The following is a 24,734-nucleotide window of genomic DNA, read 5'->3' as shown; positions in this document are numbered from 1 at the left end:
AATAGTTATTGACCACAAGAAAGTAGTCTTCAGAGCACATAATCTGAAATGAGGATAAATGTTAGTTCCCAATTCAGAATGCCAAATTATCCCACTTACCTTTTTAATTTAAAAAAAGGGCTTGCTCTACATTACATAAGTAATTAAGCAGACTTACTGTATACAACTAAATATACTGCCTCCATGTTTGTGGTGAGATATCTTTCAATATCTAAGTGACTGACAGCCTAGACCCTGGTCAATCTGAGTGTTCACCTGATTCTGACAGAGATAAGGGGTAGGGAGGTTGCTAGATTTCCTGCTTGAGACGGAGTTTTTGCTGTAGTGCATGCGGCTTTTTTAAATTATGACACTTAGAGCCCTGGACAGTGTGTTAATATTTATCAAAATAATTTTTTCTATAAATCTGCTTTTTTTCCTGCAGACAATCAATAAAATGATAAAGATTAACATCGTGTCTGTTTGCAAGGTAAGTGCCCTCTTACTCATATTTGCACTTAAAACTCTTAACTATTCTAAAATAATAAACAACATTGATTCACCTGCTACCAGTAAATTGCTTTCACTTCCTTTGAGCTATGCAGTTTCTCTCCTCCTTTTAATCTCTCAAGAATTGCTACGTTTAGTTTGTGCTCTCCTACCTGCTCACCAGACTGTTTTCCAATTATGTTGCATAGAATACAACTTAATATAAATGATACACAAATGTCACTATAAAAGAGTAAGATATGTACTTAAAACAAAGCCTCATGATCTTTCATTTTCATAATCCTGTCTTTCTCATGTCCTTTCACTTCTCTCTCATCTCTTTTGTCCTAGACTGTAAGCTTCTCTGGACAGAGAAATCCTTCATTTTTTTTATAAGGTTCTGTGTGCACTTACAGCACAACAGTTAAATATTGTATTCACTATGTGAAATAAACAAGTAGGAAGCTACTTGCTGTTACGGATTATTGTACAAGGAGTCTGTTTTAACTTTTGGAATGCCATTTTTGAAATTATTTCTCTCCCCTTCAATAGTATCTTGAAATTTTTTGATAGTTCAGTTACTTTTTTTAAATTTGGAGGAAATCAATCTGATGTCAGCCTTAAGTGCAAGAGCAAAAAATGTTTTCTTGTTTGTTAAAACCAAGTCTGTGGTGTGGGCCAGTGAGTAAGGGAAGAGGATGTGACTTTTTTCTTTACCCAGGTATGCTAAATATATCAGACTTTTAATAGGAGACAGAGATGATACCAGCTTCTCTATTGCTTAGGAAATTCATGTTGGTAAGTTGAGGAAGCATGCTGGAAGAAATATGTTACTACTCACCACTAAGATCCAATTTGCTTTTATTCATATAGGATGGAGGAAAACTTGCAGCTCTTCTGACAGCTAAGGGTTAACTTTGTCTCCTGTTGAAACCAAAACATCGGGTGAATTTAGTTTGAGTTGTGGCTGCATGGATAGAATTTACCCATATAAATGAGAGTTTTGGTTTTCTTTTAACACATTGAAATTCATCTAGCGTGCTGCCAAGGGGCTTAGTCTGAAGTTGTCTGATTTCTATCCAAAAAGATATAGAAGCTGGAAAAGAACAAAACAGTACTTCTGTAAAAATTCCCTTCTGTACAACGCTTCAATGTGCTACTTGTTCCAAAGCTAGAAGTTGCTTAATTTACCATAGTTGTAGTTACTCCAGCAACTGCCTTTTCCCACTAGCCTAACTGGCATTGTACCTGTAGTTTTGCACATCTTTGTCCCCAGCACACACCACTGTTCTTCTGTCAGATGGGCTGGATCATGGCCCACAGTGACTTGTTGCTCTCCTGCAAGATTTCCATTTGTGAGAAGCCAGATTCTGATCGACAGTTTTATTTAGGAAAGATTTTCAACAAAGGTCACTCAGCTGAGCTAATATACAGAATTAATGCCTACAATACATGCATGTAAAACTTTGTGTAAAGTATCTAGGTGCCTCTCAGCTAGAGCTAAACTGTAGCGTGGGTAAGGGGCAGAGGGACTTCAGTTTCTCCTGATGTGTGACATCCTCGCTATACCAGAAGAGGGAGCCCACTATTCAGCGAGTGAAGACTTAGGGACTGCTCTAGTTTGTTCAACAGTTCAGATTTTCCTATATTTTAGCAGCCGTTCTCTGCAGTTGCTATAATTAATATTTTCTCTTTCCCTAAAGCCCTGCCTCTGACCTGGTGCGAGACATCAGATAAATCATCTTACCTTTATAAACTTCACTTTCCTGGTCTATAAAATGAGGATGACTCTTAGCCCTCCTTTTGTAAAGTGCTTTGAGATGTATAGATAAGTGCTGTGTAAAAGCTCAATTCTATTACTATTAATAGTAAAGACTAGTTCTTGGCTTCCCTCGACATACCCTATATCTGTATGAAGAAGAGAGTGGTATAAAGGTCACACTAAAGTGATCTTTACATTTTCCCTTGCATGAATATGTGTGGGGTACCAGTTAGCTTTAACTTGATAGGTCTTAGGGCCGTCAACTGGAAATAATACTTAGCACTTCAGTAGTTCTTTCCATCATTATCACATCAACTTATATAGAGGAGTGTTCAGGGAGTTAATTATGCCCATTTTAGCAATGAGACTGAGTTGGGCTGGTCAATGCCACAAAAGGAATCAGTTCAGATCTAGGATGAGAAATTAACTGTTCCTCTCTTCCAGTCCAACTCTGCATCTCCATGCATATACAATCTTAAAAATCAATGGTGGAAAGAAAACAGATAATATTCCCTCTGGGGCAAGGATTATATCTTGCTTTGTTTGGAAAGCACGTAGCTCACTTAAAATTTTACTGTAATATTTAAAAATATATAGGTATCAATGTGTCAAGCTGGGAAGAAGATGTCTGTTGGCATTAAGAGTACACTCATAACACCTTAGTGAAGAGCAGAAAGAAAGCAGATTATATTAGAAATTCTGAATAAAATTTAGGACAGGAAAAGGATATAAAACAGAATTAGAGAGAATAGAGACATAGGCAGACAATAATCCAAAATACAGATATTCCACAGGAATGAGAAACTTGTGGAACAAGAATGACATCCCCATCATGTTGTAAATTCATGTTTAAAATATCCCAAGGCAGCCAAAGACTGCATTCTTGTGTGTGTGTGTGTAATATTATGTTACAGAGAAGAGGCAATGGCCCTTCTTTGGCTCCGGTGGGACCACATTTAGGAAATTGCGTTTGGTTGGGTGCACCATTTTACCAGAAAGATGTTGATAAATTGAACGTAATCCAGAGGAAAGCAACAAAAAGATCAGATGCCAGAGCAATTAACATACGAAGAAAGATCAAGAGCCGCATATGTAATATTTTGGCTAGGATTATTAATGTATGACATAATTTATTACTGATATTTGTAAGTAAACAAATATTTAAAGTTGTAAACACCAAAAAGAGGGGGAGTAAATACATTGCAGAAGATAGAAAAATTCAGGTTGTAGATACTCCCTAGGTAGAACACTCCTGGGAAAATATTATATATGCATTAGGAAGTGGGAAATCAACTATTTAAATTGTGGAGAGGGGGAAACCAGAGATGGCTATTAGAACTTTAAACACGGGAAACAGACCAGGAGAGAAAGGTAGCAGTAGCAGAGAGATGTTTTCTGTCAGTGTTGAAGCAAGCATTTAAGACCTTCCAGCTTCAGATATATTCTGTCCAAAATTAGGAGACTCTGTATAGTTCCATGACTTTTGATAGCTTTGAGGGGTATTGACAAATATGAGTCCTACTGGTTTTTTGGGAGTTGAACAGTGCATCTCATAAATTCAGCAATCTCGTTACATCTGGTCACATCAGATCAAAACATCTTTCTCAGTTCAGTCTGGGATCTTTCCACTTTCAGCTCGCCCTCAAAAAGTTTGAGTTCTTGAATGGGGAAACTTTTGTCCTGCTAGATCCTAGAAACAAATTCTGCTCAAAAGACAAATAAATGGGATGGAAGACCCATGATGTGTTTCAGTCATAGTGTCTGCCTTCATATGCACTGTCTCTGTGTCACAGACCTTCCCTTATACTTGAATTGGTGACAGTTTTGTCCAACCTGGAGTAGGAGAATTATCAAAGAATTTTTGCATATAAAACCCCACATTTAAAAGGCTTTCATTTTAGACACATTTCACTGAATTGCTTGTAAAAGTTAATTCTCATGAAGCATAGATATAATTCCCATTCCATTTTAAAGGGAATTGTCCACATGTTGAAGGGGCATAGACACTGTCCAAGTGTTTTTTTCAACCTTTTTGATACCCAGGACTGGCTTTCTGCCTTCCTAAACTGTGTCAGGGAGATCTCAGGGACTGGTGCTGGTCCATGGACGAGTTTACATAGTACAGTCATGGTATGGATTGTGTATGGACAGTAACAGTCTGGAATGTGTGAGGGAGGTGTAATTTGATTCGTAAATATCTACAGAATCATAATTTCAGTGGTGTGCCCCTGGGTAGCATGGCAAAGGGGACTCACTCCCCCCACCTCCCTATCCCTCCCCTATACCCTATCTTCCAGTTCCAAGTCCTCCAGTTGGTGGAAATGTTGATAATAGTGTTGTCAGAAAAGGTCAAGTTGGTTATCATTCAAAACCTTTTCTCTTATGAACGCAAGGTACCAAACATGACGACTCTTGAACAATTACACCTCTACCTTGATATAACACTGTCCTCAGGACCAAAAATTCTTACCGTGTTATAGGTGAAACCGCATTATATCGAACTTGCTATGATCCACCAGAGTGCGCAGCCCCACCCTTCTGGAGCACTGCTTTACTGCGTTATATCCAAATTCGTGTTATATTGGGTCACATTATATATCTACATATACCTCTACCCCGATATAAGAAAATTTAAAAAAATCAGCTTTGATTAATTATACTTTAACACAGGCATATCAAACATGCAGGTTAAATTGTGACTCTTGACAGGCTGTACTGTTATCAGTTAATGCTCAGAAGATGATTAATTTTCTTAATTTTTTTACTGTTACAGATTATTATAAATGGAAGGAATGCTTCAAGTTATTTGCCATAATCGGCAAAAAGGAAGCGGTTCAGTGGTACCGATTGTCAGCTTTGTTTGTTATGTCTAAAGAGTTGTCATGAGGAATGGTTAAGACATTAACATCCAGCAAGAAGTTACTAGAATCTATAACATACATTATGTAATGTAATTACATGTTGTCTTTGAAAAGTGTACTGATAAGTTTGAAGACATTTCCCAGAAAACGCAGGACTTGCAAGACCAGTTCCACACGCCCAGTGTGCATTCCACTCTCAGTGACGTCTTGCACACAATGGAGGGCTGCAATAAGGAAAGCTGGACATGCGCAAGTCCATGGGGCCAGATGCAATGCATCAGAGGGAGTTGGCTGATGTGATTGCAGAGCCATTGGCCATTATCTTTGAAAACTCATGGCGATCAGGGGAGGTCCCAGACGATTGGAAAAAGGCAAATATAGTGCCTGTATTTAAAGAAGGAAAATCGGGGGAAGTACAGACCGGTCAACTTCACCTCAGTCCCTGAAAAATCATGGAGCTGGTCCTCAAGGAATCCATTTTGAAGCACTTGGAGGAGAGGAAGATGATCAGGAACAGTCAACGTGGATTCACCAAGGGCAAGTTATGCCTGACCAATCTGATTGCCTTCTATGATGAGAGAACTGGCTCTGGATATGGGGAAAGCGGTAGCATGATATACCTTGACTTTAGCAAAGCTTTTGATATGGTCTCCCACAGTATTCTTGCCAGCAAGTTAAAGAAGTATGGATTGGATGAATGATAAGGTGGGTAGAAAGCTGGCTAGCTTGTCAGGCTCAACGGGTAGGGATCAATGGCTTGATGTCTAGTTGGCAGCCAGTATCAGGCTGAGTGTCCCAGGGGTCGGTCTTGGGGCTGGTTTTGTTCAACATTGTCTTTAATGATCTGGATGATGGGATGGTTTGTTCCCTCAGTAAGTTCGCGGATGACACTAAGTAGGCAGAAGAGATAGATATGCTGGAGGGTCCAGACTGACCTAGACAAATTGAAGGATTGGGCCAAAAGAAGTCTGATGAGGTTCAACAAGGACAAGTGCAGAGTCCGGCACTTAAGACGGAAGAATCCCATGCACTGCTACAGGCTGGGGACCAACTGGATAAGCGGCAGTTCTGCAGAAAAGGACCTGGGGATTGCAGTGGACAAGAAGCTGGATATGAGTTAACAGTGTGCCCTTGTTGCCAAGAAGGCAAATGGCATATTGGGCTGCATTAGTAGAGGCTTTGCCAGCAGATCAAGGGAAGTGATTATTCCATTCTGTTTAGCACTGCTGTGGTCACATCTGGAGTATTGCATCTAGTTTGGGGCTCCCACTACATAAAGGATGTGGACAAATTGGAGGGATCCAGCAGAGGGCAATGAAAATGATTAAGGGTCTGGGGAACATGATTTATGAGGCGAGGCTGAGGGAACTCAGCTTATTTAATCTGCAGAAGAGAAGCGTGAGGGGGAATTTGATAGCAGCCTTCAACTACCTGAAGGGGGGTTTCCAAGAGGTTCCAAAGAGGATGGAGCTAGACTATTCTCAATGGTGGCCAATGACAGAACAAGGAGCAGTGGTCTCAAGTTGAAGTGGGGGATGTCTAGGTTGGATATTAGGAAAAACTGTTTCACTAGGAGGGGGTGAAGCCCTGGAATGGGATACTTAGGAAGGTAGTGGAATCTACATCCATAGAAGTTTTTAAGGCCTGGCTCGACAAAGCCCTGGCTGGGATGATTTAGTTGGGTTTGGTCCTGGTTTGAGCAGAGAGTTGGACTAGATGACCTCCTGAGGTATCTTCTAACCCTAAACTTCTATGAATATCACAGAATGGATCAAATAATTTGATGAGGTTGAATCAGTGATAAAGCCAACTTTTGGGATGGTGCAGTGATACATGAAGATGGTTGAGTCTTTGCTCTTTATTCAGTTTTTCAGGACAGCTAATTGGAATTTGAACCTTGCTGCATTGGAAGACTTGGTTAAATCTTTTTTAAAGCAGAAAAGTATTTCACAAACTATTCTGCAATGACAGTCTGGTACCTCTCTGAAATAAAAGGCGTAGGAAAGTCTGACCCCTGACATATGGGAGAAATTTCAAAAAGGAAATTGGGTTTTGAAAGGTCACAAGTCTCTGCTGTGCATTTGGTGTAGACGAAGCTCTAGAACCCAAGAATAGAGCAATGAAAGTCGTTTGGGAGGGAGGTTGGTGGGCATAACACAGCATCCAAATGCTCTTTCCTGGGTTTTCCTGACAAGCCCAGAAGTCCATTGAATTTTGAATGAAATAATCATGGCTGGGATGACTTCCCCAGAAATAACCAAGCATTAGCTAGATTTGCTAGGTTGTGATAAATGCCACGTAGGGGCAAATTTAAAGGTAGAGAATGAGTTTACTTGCACTGACAATCCATTCATGTGTGATGGACCAAGCTCATTAATATCATGATGAAAGCAGTCTTCAGTGATGAGATAGCTAAAGATGTCAGTCAAATGGATACTTTGGGTAATGACTCGTATAAAGCCTTCAAACCCCAAAGAATTATCCAAGGCACCATCCACCTATGGGCACCAATCAAGAAGAACAGACTAAAGCTGTTCTCAAATGCAAAAGGAAAAAGTCAGTCATGGTGGCAGGTGCTGTTACAGAGCTAACTGCAGGCAGATCATTGTTTGTGTGTCTCCTGGTCATTGTCCAGATCTCTGCATGATATTGATCTGTGAGAGACTTTGGGGAAAATACGAGTTCTCCATGGTACCATGATCAATGTTTGAATGCAACGGAACAATGCATATGTATCAAGCGAAAAGCATCTTGCATGGTCTTTCTAAGCCAGCACCTAGTGACAATGTAACTGGTACCTTATGCCACAGAGGCCTTTCAGAGTAGCAATTGTAGATGGTATGGTTGAGGTACAATCTCTCGACAAACGAGAAACTGTTAATACTTGCCAAGATTTGGCTGAATACTTCGTTATGAGGCTATAGAGAAAATGGTGGACTGATGGCAAAATCCACCTGAGGATTGATACGTATTCAGAGATATCAATTAAAAATATTAACAGAAAGAAGAGATTCCATGGTATTGCACTTGTCCAGTACAAAATCACTGACTTCACAGACATCTCCAATGTCACAACGAGGAAGCTGCTGTCTTATACTCACACAAAAGATGAGTTAACTTCATAGCTTGCAGGAAAAATGCTCCAGCATGCAAAGAAATGCTCTAAAAATTTTGTTGTTATATGCCGTAATGAAGTTGTTGCCTTGCACTGCTCAGTGGAGTTTCTTCATAGTTCCCGTAAGGAGGCTGACACTAAATTTATCTTGAATGCCATTAGAGAGGTGCTGTTAAACTCCAGATCTTTGCACAAGACATAGATGTTCTAGTGCTCTGTGAGATGCTACCCAAGTTTTCCACAAGATTTTTTATTTGTGCCTGCTGCTTGGAACAGAATCTCTATATATCCCTCAGAGATGTGTTCCTATCACTCGGACTATTAAAAGCCACCCCACTGCTGGATTTCCACACCCTTTGAGGATGTGATGCTACTGGAAGGTTGCTTGTAAAAGACCAGTTTTTCTTATCGGAATGCATTTGATTCAGTCTCTGAAGAGACTTCTTGCTCTGAAGGTGAGGTAGTCAATGATGAGGTCACAAATGCACTGGAGGCTTTCATATGCTGAGTTTACCATTTGAAGACTAACATTACGACGCTTGCAGAGTTGTTTTGGTTGATGTCTCCCAAGAAGCGGATGAATGGAGAAAAAATGCTACTGACAAGGGGTACATATATACTTGCTATCAAGAGGGAAAATTATCAAGCAGTAGACTGGCTCTGAGATAATAGAATGCATCCAAAACTACTCTTCCTTATTTGGCATGGGTGGGTTTTGGAGGATGGACTGATCTCACCAGTTGTGTCAAATACTACGCACTTCTGAATCAACCCTTCAGCTAATCAAATATTTGTGTGCAAAGACCCAGATGGTCATCACCCTGCAAATGTCTGGCCAGCAGCCTGCCTTGTACAGAGATACATGAGTGCAGCCTGCATGAGGATCAGTGTGACAATGTATCTATTGGGGCCGTACATGGAGAGGACACTTATGATGACTTTGATGAATAAATGTTTTTTGTCCATGTCAAGGCTAACTTCCCTAGGATGACCAAATATCAATGGCTCTTATGTAAGCCGTGCATCTTTGTGTTACAGTAATACCTATCTAAATAATTGTTCTAGGTTTGTCATGTTTGGTTCTGTTGTGCTTGTGGGAGAAGGGACTTTTGAATGATACTGAATTTGATCTATTTCCAACAACATTATATTATCCAAATTTCCACCAACTGGAGGACCTGGAGCTGGGAGCATAGGGTGCAGTGAGTTGTCTCCCCGCGACATCGCAGAGGGTGACACCATTTAAATTAGGATTCTATGCACTTTTACTAATCGAATGACACTGCCCTTACCATTCTGTCATTAACGTGCCCACGGAATGAGATTTACAAACTATAAGCTGTTCCTCTGGTTTGACCCAATGGTCTTGCTGATTCATCTCACTGCAGAGCATTCGAACCATAAACTACATTCTAGTGGCAGACACTTCTTTCTTTGTTCTCTGAAAATAAAGGAGATGTACAACATCTTACACCACAGGGAACTATTTCAGTAGTCTCTTCAGAAACTTATATTACTACTAGCTTATTGTAACTTTGTCCCAGACCTGTGTATGTGAAATCCAAGAAAAAGCTATCTTAACTGTAGGAGAATATAACATTCTTTTGTGAGTGCTCTAGTGTCATCCTTCTGATTACACACTAAAGAGATGAGTAAACTCCTTACATTCCAGAGCAGCACTTGTCTTGAAAGCTAGGAGAATGAGTTCTAGCCCAGCAGCAGTTTCCCCATATTTAATGTGACTGTTTGTCTCTCTAGATGCAGAATTCTACTGTTAGAAGCAATATGGCCACAGCAACGTAAACCTTTTACATTTTAACATTTGTGTGTACCATAGTTTAACTTTTACAGTAACATTTCCTACTGTTTATTTTAACGAATGAGAAGATTTTAAGTGGAAGGTTTTCTAAACTTTGAGACTGATTTCCCTGAACAAACTAGGACCCTTTTCTAAACAGTGCTCCTGGACAATTGCTCCATGTCAATGGTAAGTATTTATCTTCCAGGTGGGGAGAGAATACAACTTTAAATGATAATTAAGAGGGGGAGAACTGGATATTTGTGGTGAATTATCACTGGAGAGTCATTGAAGTGGCAGTTAAACTTCATGCTGGTGCTATTCTTAAAGGAATAGAAGCATTAAATTTAGTGCCTATTTTAAAACCTAAAACAAAGGTAACTTGCTTATTACATAGTTGCATCTTCCAGTTGTTTTTTTCTGAAACAACTGGACTAGGAGCTGCAATTTCCCTGGATTTGAAAATCAATTGGCATGGTTCTGAAGTTCAGTATCTTTGCACTGGAACATTGAATTGGTGGTAGAATGTGAGGCATGCTGCTTATGTACTTTAAGAGACTGTGTTAGTGTTTACATTCACTCCAATCTGCAGTGACAATTTTTGTGTATCAGAAGGTGATAACTGGCTTGACAATAAATGAATAATGTCCTCTAGTGAATTGTAATGTTAAGGGAATCAGAGTATTGGGGAAGTGTGTGTGCGTGTGTCTACACATAAGCCCAGTGATGGTAGTGTTGAGAGATTTCCAAACACATGAGAAACAGTCAGTGCACAGGCAATGAAGCACCCATTAGTGGTGTACCAAAACATGTAAAACTTTAAAAATTGGAAACTTTCTGCAGCGAAAAGGCTGTCCTGAACACTCCCTTTATGGAAATACTAGGAATTGTCCATACTACCTAAAATGAAAAACATGTTTCATTTAATGTGTTAGCACTTTATATACAGGTAGTTGCCAGTGCCTGACCACTTGGCATGAAGTTACTGACATTTAGAGAGGAAGGCAAGAGCAGTGGTGGCATCCCAGGGGAAACCAGCAGTTTATCCATAAAATCACTATCTGAATGAAAAATCACAAGTTCTCTCAGTAACCACCAATAGGAGAGAGACTGCAAGGATGATGAGGGCTTTCTGTAAATCATGACATATTTTTGGTATCCTATTGCCTTTTTATCAGTTTAACTTTTTTGGCATTCTTTCCTCTAAGATCTGATGTCTTGTCCCCACTGCATTCTAATCCATAGATACTAGATCTTTTGCAGGTTTTAAAGTTATTAAAAACAAAATACCCTGTTCCTCAATTGGTTGTCTATATATAGCCAGTCACTAATAATGAATTGCTGTCTGATTTCCATATTGGGTGCCTGTATCCTGTCCCTGAACTTGTGCCATAACTGTCACTGGTTTTATAGTCTCTTAATTTGTGTAATTTAAGCACTGAATAGATAGTTACATGTTTTTTGGGACTGGGTTTGTAATGTCACTGTTAACCAGCAGTGATGTAACATTCACTATGTAATGTATCTGATGGTCTTTAGTCACCCTATCTCATTCCTGAACAGTAATGAATAAGAAAGGTGTGATCTTTTTAATATTAAGGAAAGAATTACTGTTTGTACTAATGCTGCACATACAGGGGCATGGGAAAGTTAATTATACATGCCTAAACATAAGATTTTTCTTTGAGTGCTGGTAGCTATGTATATTCCACATGTGGGTTAGAGTTTGTTTTAGTATAGTTAGTACAATTTTTTTTCTCCCTGCAGATGGACTATGCAAAGAGTCCCAGGGTTTAAAAACCTCTCCCAGCCCCACTCCTTATCTGTGAGTGACAAGCACCAATGTTGCTTTTATTGTCTGGGGGAGGCATGTATCTCAGTTAAGTTCGGCATTTGCTGCTGGTTTGCCCCATGAACCCACTAAGCACAAGAGCTCTGGCTGAGGAAGCATCTTGTGGAGAAGGCTATGAGACGCCAGGGAGACCCCTCCACCATACATGGGCCTCTACTGGTGAGCAGTGCCCCTCCAAGCACAATTAGGAGCCAAGCCAAAGCTGCTAAACCCAAGGGGTCATCAGCCAGGGCTTCTCATGAAAGTTAGGGGCACTCTCATAAGCATAAGGACTAATCTCCTTCCAGGTCTGTTTAAAAAAGGAGGGATCCCTCCCTGACTCCATCCAAGTTGGGTGAGTCCTCACACGCAGGTCCTAAGGACTTAATGGCCTACTTTAAAAACCTGCTATCATGAGGGCAAGGTATGAAGGAGAATGTATCTGCTGATACTGATGTCAGCTCCACTTCATAAGCCTAAAGATCAGCATCTACTAACACCATCTAAGAGCTCACTATCAGACTCTTCAATGGTACCCACCCATCAAGATAATACTTAGTCCTGCCATGAGTGCAGGAGACTGAACTTGATGACCTCTCAAGGCCTGTTCCAGTCTTACAATTCTGTGATTCTATCTCCATAAGGACCTACTGTTCACGATAACTGCCAATGCACCATACCCTTGGTACTGACTACTAGAATGCACAGAACTTTGAGATTCACTGAAACCTACACCTCACCAGCATATATCTTCACCCTTCCTTATCATCAGTCTCTTCTTCTTTTAGGTCCAGAGATATTCTGACACCAAAGGAAACTACCTGTTCTCCTTCTTGGTCCAGAGGCAGGAACTTTTGCCCACTGATACGGACTGCTTTGCCGGTTGAGCAGAAACTGGCCTTTTCTTTGAAGGAGTTGGAGGATCCAGATGATTCTTCACTCTCCCATAAGGAGATGAGTTTGGACAGAGAATCAAGGAGATCTGGGGTCTATTTGTCACACAAATATGACTGCCATATGACCTGATGCTGTGGGCTCCCCCTCAACCAGTCAAGCCTTCATATTGGCCCTACTGGCGCCCATGGTATTCCTACATTAGACATTCCAGATCCATCCATAAGCCCTGTGGTACCTCTTCTACATGACATCTACCCATTCCACTGGAGTAGGTGGGAGAGGAGTTCGATCCAGAGATACTGATGGATGTTTCATCATCCTCACCAGATAAGGCAATTCCCCATCTTCACCTTCCCTGTCTGGCGACCACAGGCAATATCAGAGTGGCGAGGTGGTCCTCCAGATTCCACTAGAGAAGGACCAATCTCCTTGAGATTTTGCAACCTTCTGATCCCAATAGGGTGGCCCTTCCAGTAAACGAGGCCATCATGGAACCATCTACAGTAGTCTGGTACACTCTGGACTCCTGTGCCCCCATCCGAAAAAGGGCTGATAGGTGTGATTTTGTACCAGCCAAAGAAGCAGAGTTTCTTTTCACACACCCAGCACCCAACTCCCTAGTGGTGCAAGCAGCCACTGAAAGGTCTAGGTTACAGCATCCCAAGGCAACAATGACTTGATCTCCTAGGGAGGAAGGCATTTTCTTCTACAAGTCTTCAGTTCTGTATTGCTAACTAGCAAGTTTTATTAGCAAAATAGCATTTCAACAATTACTTGAAAAATGTTGACTTCAGGGACAAACTCCATCAAGAGGACAGGGCGCAATTCCAGGCTCTCATCGAGGAAGGCAAACTGGTGGCCAGAGTGGATGCTACTGACATTATGTCTAGAGGGATAGCTGCAGGAGTGGTCATGAGGCATGAATCTTGGCTACACATCTCAGGGTTCCCCTCAACATACTGTAAAGGACTTTGCCTTTCAATGGGTCTAATTTATTTAACACGAAGACTGATGTCTCTAGGCTCATCGAAGGACTCTAGGACAGCCCTTCACTATATGGGCACTTACAGCCTGGCCTCGAAGAGAAAAACCATAAACAGGTATATTAGCCAAGACCACCTCCCCAACTGTTCTACCATCAGCACTCATTTGAACTACCACACAAACATTAGAGGGTACAAAGGCCTACTATACAGTTATTTTTACCACATCTGTAACTACTTAACCAAATTCACCATCCAGGGGTTATTTTTGATGGTGCAACTGAGAACTGCTTAACCCTATTGATGCCATCCACTACGCTCCCTCCACGCCCAACCTTTGGTGGCTGCTTCACCCTCTTTGCCCACAATTGGAGAATCATCACAACAGACAAAGTGGGTACCAGTAATCATCCACTGCAGCTACTCTGTAGAGTTCCTTCTCCACACTTCCAGCTCCTCAGGGACCACTATCACAAGCAGATTCTCTGTCAAGAGGCAGATTCTCTTGTGCAGTGAAGGCTGTAGAATAAGTGCCACCTCAGTAACAAGGCAGTTGTTCTTATTTCATAGTCTCCAAGAAAAATAGAGGATGGAGACTCATTCTTCACCCTCAGCAATTAAACATTTTTATTCACAAATCAAAATTCCAAATTGTTATGCTGGCATCAATAATCCCCTCCATAAAGGAGGGAGTGCTATTCACAGCTCTTGGCATGAAAGACACATACTTTCATATGAGGATTCATCCATTCCAGGTTTCTGATGGGACAAAAACATCACTGTTCAGAATACTCCCTGTCAGGTTAGCAACAGCACCAAGGGTCTTCATGAAGGTCATCTCAATGGTGGTGGGCCAAATGAGACATTGCAACTACACAGTCTTTCCGTATCTAGTTGACTGGCTCATAATGGATTACTCTAGTCAGAAGGTACATTTGATGATAGTTCTTGCTCCATCTTCTGGCAGCCTTGGGAATCTCTGTCAACAAAGAAAAGTCCACTTTGTTTCCAACTCGAACTATAGACTTTATAGGAGTGACCGTAGATTCAGTCTCAGGATGGGCCTACCTCCCTATGGAAATATTCCAAGCCATGAACAATGTGATAAGAAAGTTAATTTTCAGACCACGAATCTTTGTCAAGGGTTACCTTTCTCTAATAGGCTACATGGCATCATGCACTTATGTAATACCATTTGTCAGTCGTCAGTTACATTGCCTTCAGGCCTGGCTCTGGTCCATCTACTGTCCAGACAGAGACCACATAAACACTAGAGTAAGAATTCCCATCTTCTCTTGTCTGGTGGTTGAACCAGGAACAAGCCCATGTGAGAGTTCCTTTCATCACACCCGTACCTGATGTGACCTTGTCCAACATAAGACATTGGCTGGGAATCCCATGTGGAAAACCATGCCCCCACTGTGCATGGACTCCTCATGAGACCAGGATGGATATCAACCTACAGGAACTTAGAAAGCAGTCCATCTAGCCTGTATTGCATTCCTTCCACTTATTATTTGGGTATGATGAGATGAAATATCAGACAACATGACACTCACATAAACAAGGTGGAACAAAATCTCTTCCTCTCTGCCTAGAAGAAGTCAATTTATGGAATTGATATGTCAAATCACATAACTCTCTTAGCTACATATCTACCAGGTGCACGGGATTGTTTATTGAATATGCTCAGCAGGTGCTTCTCCTATTCATGAAAGTCCATCAGTGGCTAGCCCTCTGCTTGATAGAAGCTGAAAACGGGTGATGGGAAATGGATCCCTTGATAATTACCTGTTCTGTTCATTCCCTCTGAAGCACCTGGGATTGGCCACTGTCAGAAGACAGGATACTGGGCTAGACTGACCTTTGATCTCACCCAGTATGGCCGTTCTTATGTTCTTAAGTGGGAGATAACACAATTCCATCCTGAACAAGATCCTTGCATGGTGAGGAACACCAACCTGAAATCTGTTTGGATCCCAGACAAACAAGTTTATTCTATACTGCTCTAGGGCCGCTCTGAACTGCAGTTCCAGGGGCAAATGCTCTTCTATTATCCTGGACTGGTCATCTCAGATACGCTTTTATTCCCATCTCTCCGCTACCACAAGGTCTGTGGAAGATTCGCTCTGACACAGCTTGGCATTCTCATAGCACCCAACTGATGACTCAGACAGTTCTGGTTTCTGGACCTTCTGAAAATGTCGACTCCTCCCATCAGCATCTGACCCTTCCAGTATCTACTAGCTCAGGAGAATGGCAAGATCTGACATCCCAACCCAGGCTTCCTTCATGTCATGGCCTGGTGTTTGGATAAGCATTGGATCTTAGAACATTCATGCTCAGAAACCATTCAGTCTGTTCAGACTATCCCCTGTCCATGAAAACATCAGGGTTTTCCATTAGTTCCCTGTAGGCCCATCTAGCAGCAGTCAGTACCTTCCATCCTCCAGTAGAGGGACACTCCATTTTTAATCACCTAACAATGACTAGATTCCTGAAAGTCCTACCTAGGGCCTTCCCACCGGTGGTGAAACCTGAACCATAATGGGACCTCAACCTCATAGAGTAAGTACTTACCACACCACCACTTGAACCACCGGCTCCATAGTCTATGTCCCATCTTTACATGAATGTAGCCTTTTTAGTTGCCATCACATTGACCAGAAGGATCAGTGAAGTGAGAACACTCCTGGTAGACGTGCTGTACACCATTTTTCATAAGGAGGTTTCCCTGCACCTTCACCTGAAATTCATCCCTAAAGTAATTTGAATTTACCGAGATTCTTCCCCAAAACCTCATGCTTCGTGTTAGAGTAGACTTCACTCTTTCAACATCAGACAAGGTCTGGTGTTATACCTGCAAAGAACAACGTGGATTAGCAAATCACCAAGGCAATTTGTTGCTACAATGGAACGATGGCAAGGCTAGGATTATCTGCTCAGAGACTAAATGCATCTCTGGCTGCGTCATTTTGATATCAAGTGGTGTGTATTTCTTTTCCAGGTGGGGTGAGAGCCCATTCCACTAGAACATAAACAACCTTAATAGCATCTCTACAAGCAATACCTAGTAGATATCTGGAGCTCCGGCCATATGTTCACAAAGCATTATGCATTAGTTAAGCCTCCTCTGCAGATGCAGTTGTTGGGACTGCAGTACTACAGGTGTGTCATAAACAGATAGTTAAGGGTTAATGTCTCTTTTACCCTCTTTTAACAAACAGGGAACCAAACACCTGACCAGGGGACCAATCAGGAGACAAGATACTTTCAAATCTCGGTGGAGGGAAGCCTTTGTTTGTTTGTTTGGGGTTTTGCTTTGTTCTCTCTGGGCTCTGAGAGTGACCACACGTACCTACAGGCTCTCTAATCTTCTATTCCAATTTTATAAGTACAAAGGTAGAAAGGCGGTATAGTCTTTTTATTTGTTTTTTCTTTATTTGCAAATGTGTATTTGGCTGAAAGAAATTTAAATTGTATTTCTGCTGGAGGAGGCTGTTTCTCCAATTTCTAGAAGCCGACAGACCCTGTAATATTCCATCTTGAATTTACAGTGATTTTCTTTATTCTTTTTTTCTTTTATTAAAAGTTTTGCTTTTAAGACCTGTCTGATTTTTCCCCTTGTTGAGGCTCAAGGGAATTGAATCTGTACTTAACAGGGAAGGAGAAGGGAGGGGGAGAGAAAGGGGGGGGAACCCACCTGATTTCTCTGTGTTGTGATTCAAGGAGTTTGAATCACGGTGATCTCCTAGTGTACCCAGGGTGGGAAAGATCTGGGAGGAAGAAAGGAGAAGGGGGAATCCCTTTGTTTAGATTCACAGAGCTTGAATCTGTATATCTCTCCAGGAGCCCAGGGAGGGAACACCTGGAGGGGAGGAGAAGGGGAGGGAAATGGTTTATTTCCCTTTGTTGTGAGACTCAAGGAATTTGGGTCTTGGGGGTCCCCAGGGAAGGTTTTGGGGGAGACCAGAGTTTATCAGGCACTGTACTCTAAGTCCTGATTGGTGGCAGCACTACAGGATCTAAGCTGATGACTGATAAGATATTGAACTGATACTATAGGGGATGGTATCTTGAACTTGGCACAGGCAGGAACACTGACTTAACATCTTTTCTAGCTCTAATTACTAAAGTGCATTATATATGGTATTTTTGCCAAGAGTTATTCATTGATGAGTTAAACTTAGTTCATTTTTTTTTTTAAAGGCTGATCACTAGCTCTTGAAGTACAGTCTGGTGCTTTTTTCCTTAAACCTTTTCAGTAGGACTGTTGTTCAGTAATATAAAAATTAGGGATGTGTGTGTATAAGAACCAAGGAAAAGTCCTTGATTAAAAGCATGAATTATAATTATAGAACTGTTCTTAAATAATTTTGCAAAATATTTGGATAGCATAACCATATATTTTTTCACCTCCTATTACAATTGGAAATAAACAGACCCTCATACCATTCTTCCCTAATCAGAGCTAATCATTGCCAGAAAGTAAATAGAGACAAAAATCTGTCCAGACCTTGATGTTTTTTCTAAAATTAGCACTCTAGGCTTTAAGGGGGATTTCTGAGAAAGTTTGGAAATTGAGTCGGATCTTGTGTTTGAAGATGGTGGGCTACCAAAGTCATTGTTGAGGTAGCTTATCTCAGGGCATTGGGATAGCTTATTCACAGATTCCAAGGCCAGAAGATCCATTGTCATCATCTGGTCTGACCTCTGTATAACAGATAAGAGAATTTCACTGAAAATTCCTAGCATGTGTCTTTGAGAGAAACATCCAATCTTGATTTTAAAATTGCCAGTGATGGAGAATCCACCACCATCCTTGATAATCTGTTTTACCCTCATAATTAAAAATTTGTTCCTTATTTCTGGTCTACTTTCAACTTCCAGCCACTGGGGTCGTGTTCTACCTTAGTCTGTTAGTTTGAAAGAGCCCATTATTAAATATTTGTTCCCCACATAGGTACTTAAGACTGTAATCAAGTCACCCGTTAACCTTCTCTTTAAGTTAAATAGATTGAGTCCTTTGAGTCTATCACTATATGGCTTGTTTTCTAATCCTTTAATATTTCTTGTGGCTCTTCTCTGAACACACTTAAATTTATCAACGTCCATCTTGAATTGTGAATACCAGAACTGAACTCAGTATTTCAGCAGAGGTCACACCAGCACCAAGTACAGAGGTAAAATAACATCTCTACTCCTACTTGAGATTCCCTTGTTTATGCATCCAAGGATTGCCTTAGCTCTTTAGGTCACAGCATCGCACTTGGAGCTCATGTTCAGCTGATTATCCACTACAACCCTCAAGTCTTTTTCAAAGTCACTGCTTGCCAAGATAGTCCCCCATCCTGTTAGCATAGCCTACATACATATAGATTTAGCACGATTAAAACATGTAGTATTTGCTTGTGCCCAGTTTACCAAGCAATCCAGAATGAGTGATCTGTACTCTTTGTTATTTACCACTCCCCCAATTTTTATGTCCTCTGCAAACTTTATTAGTGATGATTTTGTTTTCTTCCAGGTCATTGTTAAAAAGTTAAATAGCATAGGGTCAAGAACTTATTCTTGCAAGACCTCACTAGAAACGCATCCATTCAACGTGATTTCCCATTTACAGTTATGTATTAAAATGTAACTGTCGGTATTTAATTGTACAAGGTTAATTTTATTCAAATGCTCTCCGGGTTATGCAAACCCGACTTACGCAAATCTGCACTTACGGAAGAAGTTCCGTAAGCTAGAAAGTGGTTGGGTTTTTTTTGTTGCATTTTTTGCATAATGGTTGAGTATACATTCCTTACTTATGCAAAATTCGAGTTGCACAAGGCGTTCTGGAACGGAACACTTGCATAAGTTGGGGAGTGTCTGTATTGTTCTAGCTCTTTAATCAAAATGTTATCCAGTACCAAGTCAGATGCCTTACAGAAGTTTAAGTATATTACATCAACAGTATTACCTTCTCAATCAATCTTGCAATGTTATCAAAAAAAGAAATCAAGTTAGTCTGACAGGATCTATTTTTCATAAATCCATGTTGATTGGTATTAATTATATTACTCTCCTTTTATTTTTTATTAATCGAGTCCCTCATCAGCTGCACCATTATTTTTCCCAGTACTGATGTCAGACTTACAGGTCTGTAATTACCCAGATCATCCCCTTTATCCTTTTTAAATATTGGCACAACATTAGCTTTCTTACAGTATTCTGGAACTTACCCAGTGTTCCAAGTTTTATTAAAAATCAACATTAATGGTCCAGCACATTCCTCAGACAGCTCTTATAAAACTCTTGGAAGTAGGTTATTGGGAGTTGCTGATTTAAATGCCTCCCTGTTAATAGCTGCTGTTTAGCTCCTGAGATATTAGTGGAATGGACAGAGTGTGATCATATATGACAATATCATCCTTTTTCCTCAAATACAGACAGCACTTGCATTTTCTACATTGACAATTCTACCATTTCCATCTAGTAATGGACCAATACCATTGTTAGGATTCCTTCCTATTGTCCTTAACTCTGCTGGCCATAGATTTTTCCTTGTGTTCCTTTGCTTCCCATTTCAACTTTCTGCAGTTCCTAGCTTCTGGTTGATATTCATTACTATCAACTTCCTTTCCCTTCCATTTGTTATATATATATATATATATATATATATATATATATATATATTGCTGCTTTAACTTCCTTTCTAAACCAGGTGGCTTTTTAATCAATACCGCCTTCTTCCGCAATTGTGGCTTTTTGGGCATCTAGTAAATTGGTCTTAAACAATTCCCAATTATCATTATTCCTATTCTTGATTAAATTCTTCCTCCCATCTTAATTGGCTAATAATTGTTTTCAGCTCTGTGAAATTGGCCCTTTTAAAGCACCACGTATATATCTTGCTTGTCTGGACTTCAGTCTGTACCTTATAAAAGCTTGCATGACTACTGCCCTCATGTGGATATAGATTGTGTACATGGTGTGAAAAAGCTGTATTTCCAGCTGAATTGTGTTCAGAAAAATTTTCTTTGCTTGAATGGTCCTGAATATTTCCTACATGTAACTTGATGTTCTCATTCTGTTATTAAAGGAGCTGTAGTTTAAAAACAAAAACCACATATGCAAACTAGGACTGCTCTGACTCCATCACTAGAACAGTAACCTATAACTTCTGTGCCTGTGCACATATATGGCATAGAATATTCTCACATTCATACTAGAAGACTTTGTTCAAACAATACTTGGCCTGGGTCAGGAATGAAATCTGATTAACCTCTTTACCTCCATCAGGTTTCTAGTAGTAATTATTTTCTATTACATAGATGTCATAGTCTCGTCAGAAGAGAATGTGTTCTTTAATAAGTGGGATTCAGCTCAATAGCAAGCTGAATTGAAAGACCTGCCTACCAAAGTTAGAAGAGTACCTGCGTACACTACCATTAACTCTGGCTAGTGCTTTTGCCCCTCAAAACCAAGTGAAAATATTTTTTCACTAATTTTTTTTTTCACAATTAAATTAGGAGGATGGAGGGAAGGATGGATGGATGGAATAAAGGACTGGAAACTACTGAATTCTGTTTCTAGCCCTGCTACTGACTTGGTTACCCCTGTTTGGCTATCTGTAAAACAGGAGCCATACCAGCCCCACAACATCCTGGTGATATTTGTTTGTGATATTGTTTGCAAATCATTTTGAAAGTCTCTGATGAAAAGTGCTATAGAAGTGGAAAATATCTGAGATAAATCGATTCTCCTGCTGTACTGATATTACCAGTGCCGATGAATTCACCAGATTCACTGCACATAACTTCTTGACACTGCCAAGTTACACTGAATAAAAATAAACTGCCTATACAAAATATAGTCTTCAGGTTCCCTAGAGTGACTTGGGTGGAGGTTGGGCGGAGGGCAGGCAGCTGCCTCTGGGAGGGAAGGATTCCCTCACTCTGCATCTGCAGTCCTAGCCATCACGAATGTTTTCTTTCCTTTTTTTTGCAGATGACACGATTGGTGCTGCCCAGCATGCTGGAAAGGTGAGTCACACAAACACTATACAGACAAAGTCATCATTATTTATAGGGGAGAATCCTTTCTTTGAAAAATTCATTACTGTGACTAATCAGCCTACCCTCCATGTTTTAACAGTAGAGTATTGCCGGGTGAGTCACACCAATGGTGCATGAATCATCAGACGGTGGAAGCCTTTTCCACTCGATTCCCTTTTTATTTTTCCTCTTTCCCCTTCTCCACTGTTGTGGTGATTTCTTTTAGAACAGAATTAAAAAGCCCGTCTGACTCATCGGCACTAACTCAACAACCTGCTCTTCTGAGGGGGTGGTTAAAGTTCCTGGGAATAACCTTCTTAGGGCTATTTCTCAGAGTCATTGTAAGTAAAATGGATTCAGAGAGTATGCTCTTATTGTACAGTAGGAGGCATATTGAGGGAAGTGTGTGATCATATAGTAAATCAGAATTGAAGGCAATTCTTTAAAATAACAGTTAATGCACACCAGTCTTTCACTGCCGGAGTCATGTGTTGACTTCCTGGTTAGATCCCAGGTAAAACTAAAGCCACAGTCTCAGCCTAGTGGCAGTTTTCTAGTTGATGTTGATTGTTCCATGATTTTCAGTTTTTGTTCAAGAGCTATTCCTGGATTTCCAGGGGTTGTGGAGTTATGTGGAAGATTGCATAGCACCAGGCATGATAGCCATCATGATTAGTCTGCTGCTTTTGGCATCACCAAATAAATGCAGTGGGAAGGGAATAAATACAGTGATTCAGTACTATTTGCATAGGTAATGGAGACTGGTGGTGTTGGTATGTAAACCAACCTAAAATATTGATGAGTGCTTAAAGAATTAACCTTTTGTGTCTGTATACCCTAGGATTCACTTTCTTAGCACACATGAAGGGTTCTCCTAATTCACAGGCCAAAAATTATTTCTTGACCAAAGTGTAGGACTCATTGCTGCCCTTTATGAAGCTGGCAGATGTAGTTTTGCTCATGACCATAAGTAGTATATGCCTGACTTCAAAAGCAAATGCAGTAAAAATATTCTGAGTAGCTCTACTGTTGCCATGAAAGGAAGAGAGATGGACATTACTGAAGTCACTCAGCTTTTCTGAGGGGGTTGACATGGTATATACTGGGATTCTTTTAAACAAAATTAGAAATTGTAACGAATGGAAAAAGGTGTAGACCATATATAAAACAATGCTGTTTAGGAGATTTTCATGGATGTGGCTGGCAGAGATGATCTTCAGCTGTTCTTCTTCCCTTTGTTTTCACTTTTGATTGTTCCTTTTCTCTGTTCATCACACACCCAGCATTGTGGCAGCCTTCAAACTTCCTGTCATTTTAAAGAGGCCTCCTACTCTGTCCACTAAGCAGCCTCTTTTTCTTCAAATATCTCGTTTTAAAAGCACCTCTTTCGTAAAGCTGTCCTACATTCCTTTTCAAACCTGGTGTATAGATAGCACTGTTTGGTCTTTTATTTTTGTCTTGTATCTTTTTTTTTGTTTGTTTCAGTTAGATTGTCACTTTCTCAGGGCGGGAACTTTGCTTTTCTGTTAAGCATGGTATACACTTACATACAACTTGACAAATATTGAGTGGCATAGTCTGAATATAGACCAGAGAGCCAATATATGCTGAGTTCTAGTTCTGACTAGCCATGGGCAAGTCACTTCATCTTTCTGCCTCAGTTGCTCCATCTGTAAAATGATGATACATACTTACCTCACAGGAGGGTGAGACCTAATATTCAAAAAGCAGTTTGAAGACAAAAGTCGTACTAGTGCTAAGAATTGTTCACCAATCTAACCCTCCCCTTCCTCCTCCTGCTCCCCCACCCCCGGTCATATAGAGCCATTTTAAATTATTCCTGCATCCTGGATGGCGCTCTCCATATGGAAAGGAAAGATGGGTGACAAAAGCCTCTACATTCTTGCTTGCTTAGTTTTTTTTATTTATTATTTTACCTTATGGGGTACAAAAAACAGTTCTTCAGCGCCCTGCACCCATGGTATAAATTATTAGGCTATTAACACTGTTCAGAATCTATAGTCACAACAGATCTGGTGGCTCACCAGGCCAAGAGTATGAATGGCTGTGTTTAACTGTTCTGTGTAGGCCAAACACAAACTCCTCTGGATTTATGGGCCTGGACAAAGTTAAGGGGGCCAGGTTGGTCTGTCCAAGTGTATTATACTGAAGATCCCATGATCACTAGGCATAACCTGTTCAAGGAGATAAAACTTAGTGTAATGCACTTTGGTGTATCGTATAGTGCTGCACTTGCTTGTCTGTGTGCACGCACATTTGTACAGTGTATACCCATGTAATGTCTGAAGGGTGAAGGAATAGCAGAGCAGACTTTATAATCTCTAACTCTTTGTGTCTGTAAGGAGAATTTGACCACTCCTTGTATGTCTTCCCTCTTAATTTGTATTAAATACAGCGCTAGAAGAATACCTTCTCTATAAATGCTGGCATTTAGGCTTTGTGCTCTGGCTCATCTTCTGGTCCCCTAATGCTTATATTTTAAATATGACAATTATAATCTGCAGTTTGTATTACACTTAAATGAGCTGTTCTACTGTAGATGTCCAGACTTTAGTCTGCTGTTTGCAAAGGTGGGAGCCTCATGGAACTATTCAAGAAATTAAGATTTATATCTTTATGAGCAAGAAAAATAAGTTGACTATTTTTCTAGACAAATATCAAACTATAGTATATATTGCTATAGAAGTAGCAAGTGCATAATTACATTATGGAGGAAGCTTGCTCTTTCCACTTTGCATACAGCTGGAGCAGGCGGTGGTTACCATAGCAACAGTGAGAGAGCTAAATATAGCATCTCTTACACTGTACTGCTTAAGGTAGAATGATGGTGAGGTGTTAGGGTGTGTTAGGCAAGTCACCTTTTTATTTATTAATGCTAATCAACTTTCTTTAGCAAACTGAGGAGTGGGGCATATCAAAAGTTTAATTTACCCAGTCAGGTTTACCAAATCAACACCCT

The 24,734-nt window shown here is 40.5% G+C and overlaps 1 protein-coding gene across 3 annotated transcripts in view; it reads left to right on the top strand.

The window, feature by feature from the left end:
- Positions 1-24,734, top strand: part of HSD17B12 (hydroxysteroid 17-beta dehydrogenase 12) — a 224,916-nt gene that overhangs the window by 175,243 nt on the left and 24,939 nt on the right. For all 3 annotated transcript variants that reach the window (XM_030560001.1, XM_030560000.1, XM_030559999.1), the window contains 2 exons: positions 425-469; positions 21,708-21,742. In XM_030560001.1, the coding sequence (XP_030415861.1) occupies positions 425-469; positions 21,708-21,742 (80 nt within the window). The remainder of the gene's footprint in view (positions 1-424; positions 470-21,707; positions 21,743-24,734) is intronic.

The sequence above is a fragment of the Gopherus evgoodei genome, chromosome 4 (genome assembly GCF_007399415.2).
Source record: "Gopherus evgoodei ecotype Sinaloan lineage chromosome 4, rGopEvg1_v1.p, whole genome shotgun sequence".
Lineage (NCBI taxonomy): Eukaryota > Metazoa > Chordata > Testudines > Testudinidae > Gopherus > Gopherus evgoodei.
This window is presented reverse-complemented; position numbering and strand designations above follow the sequence as displayed.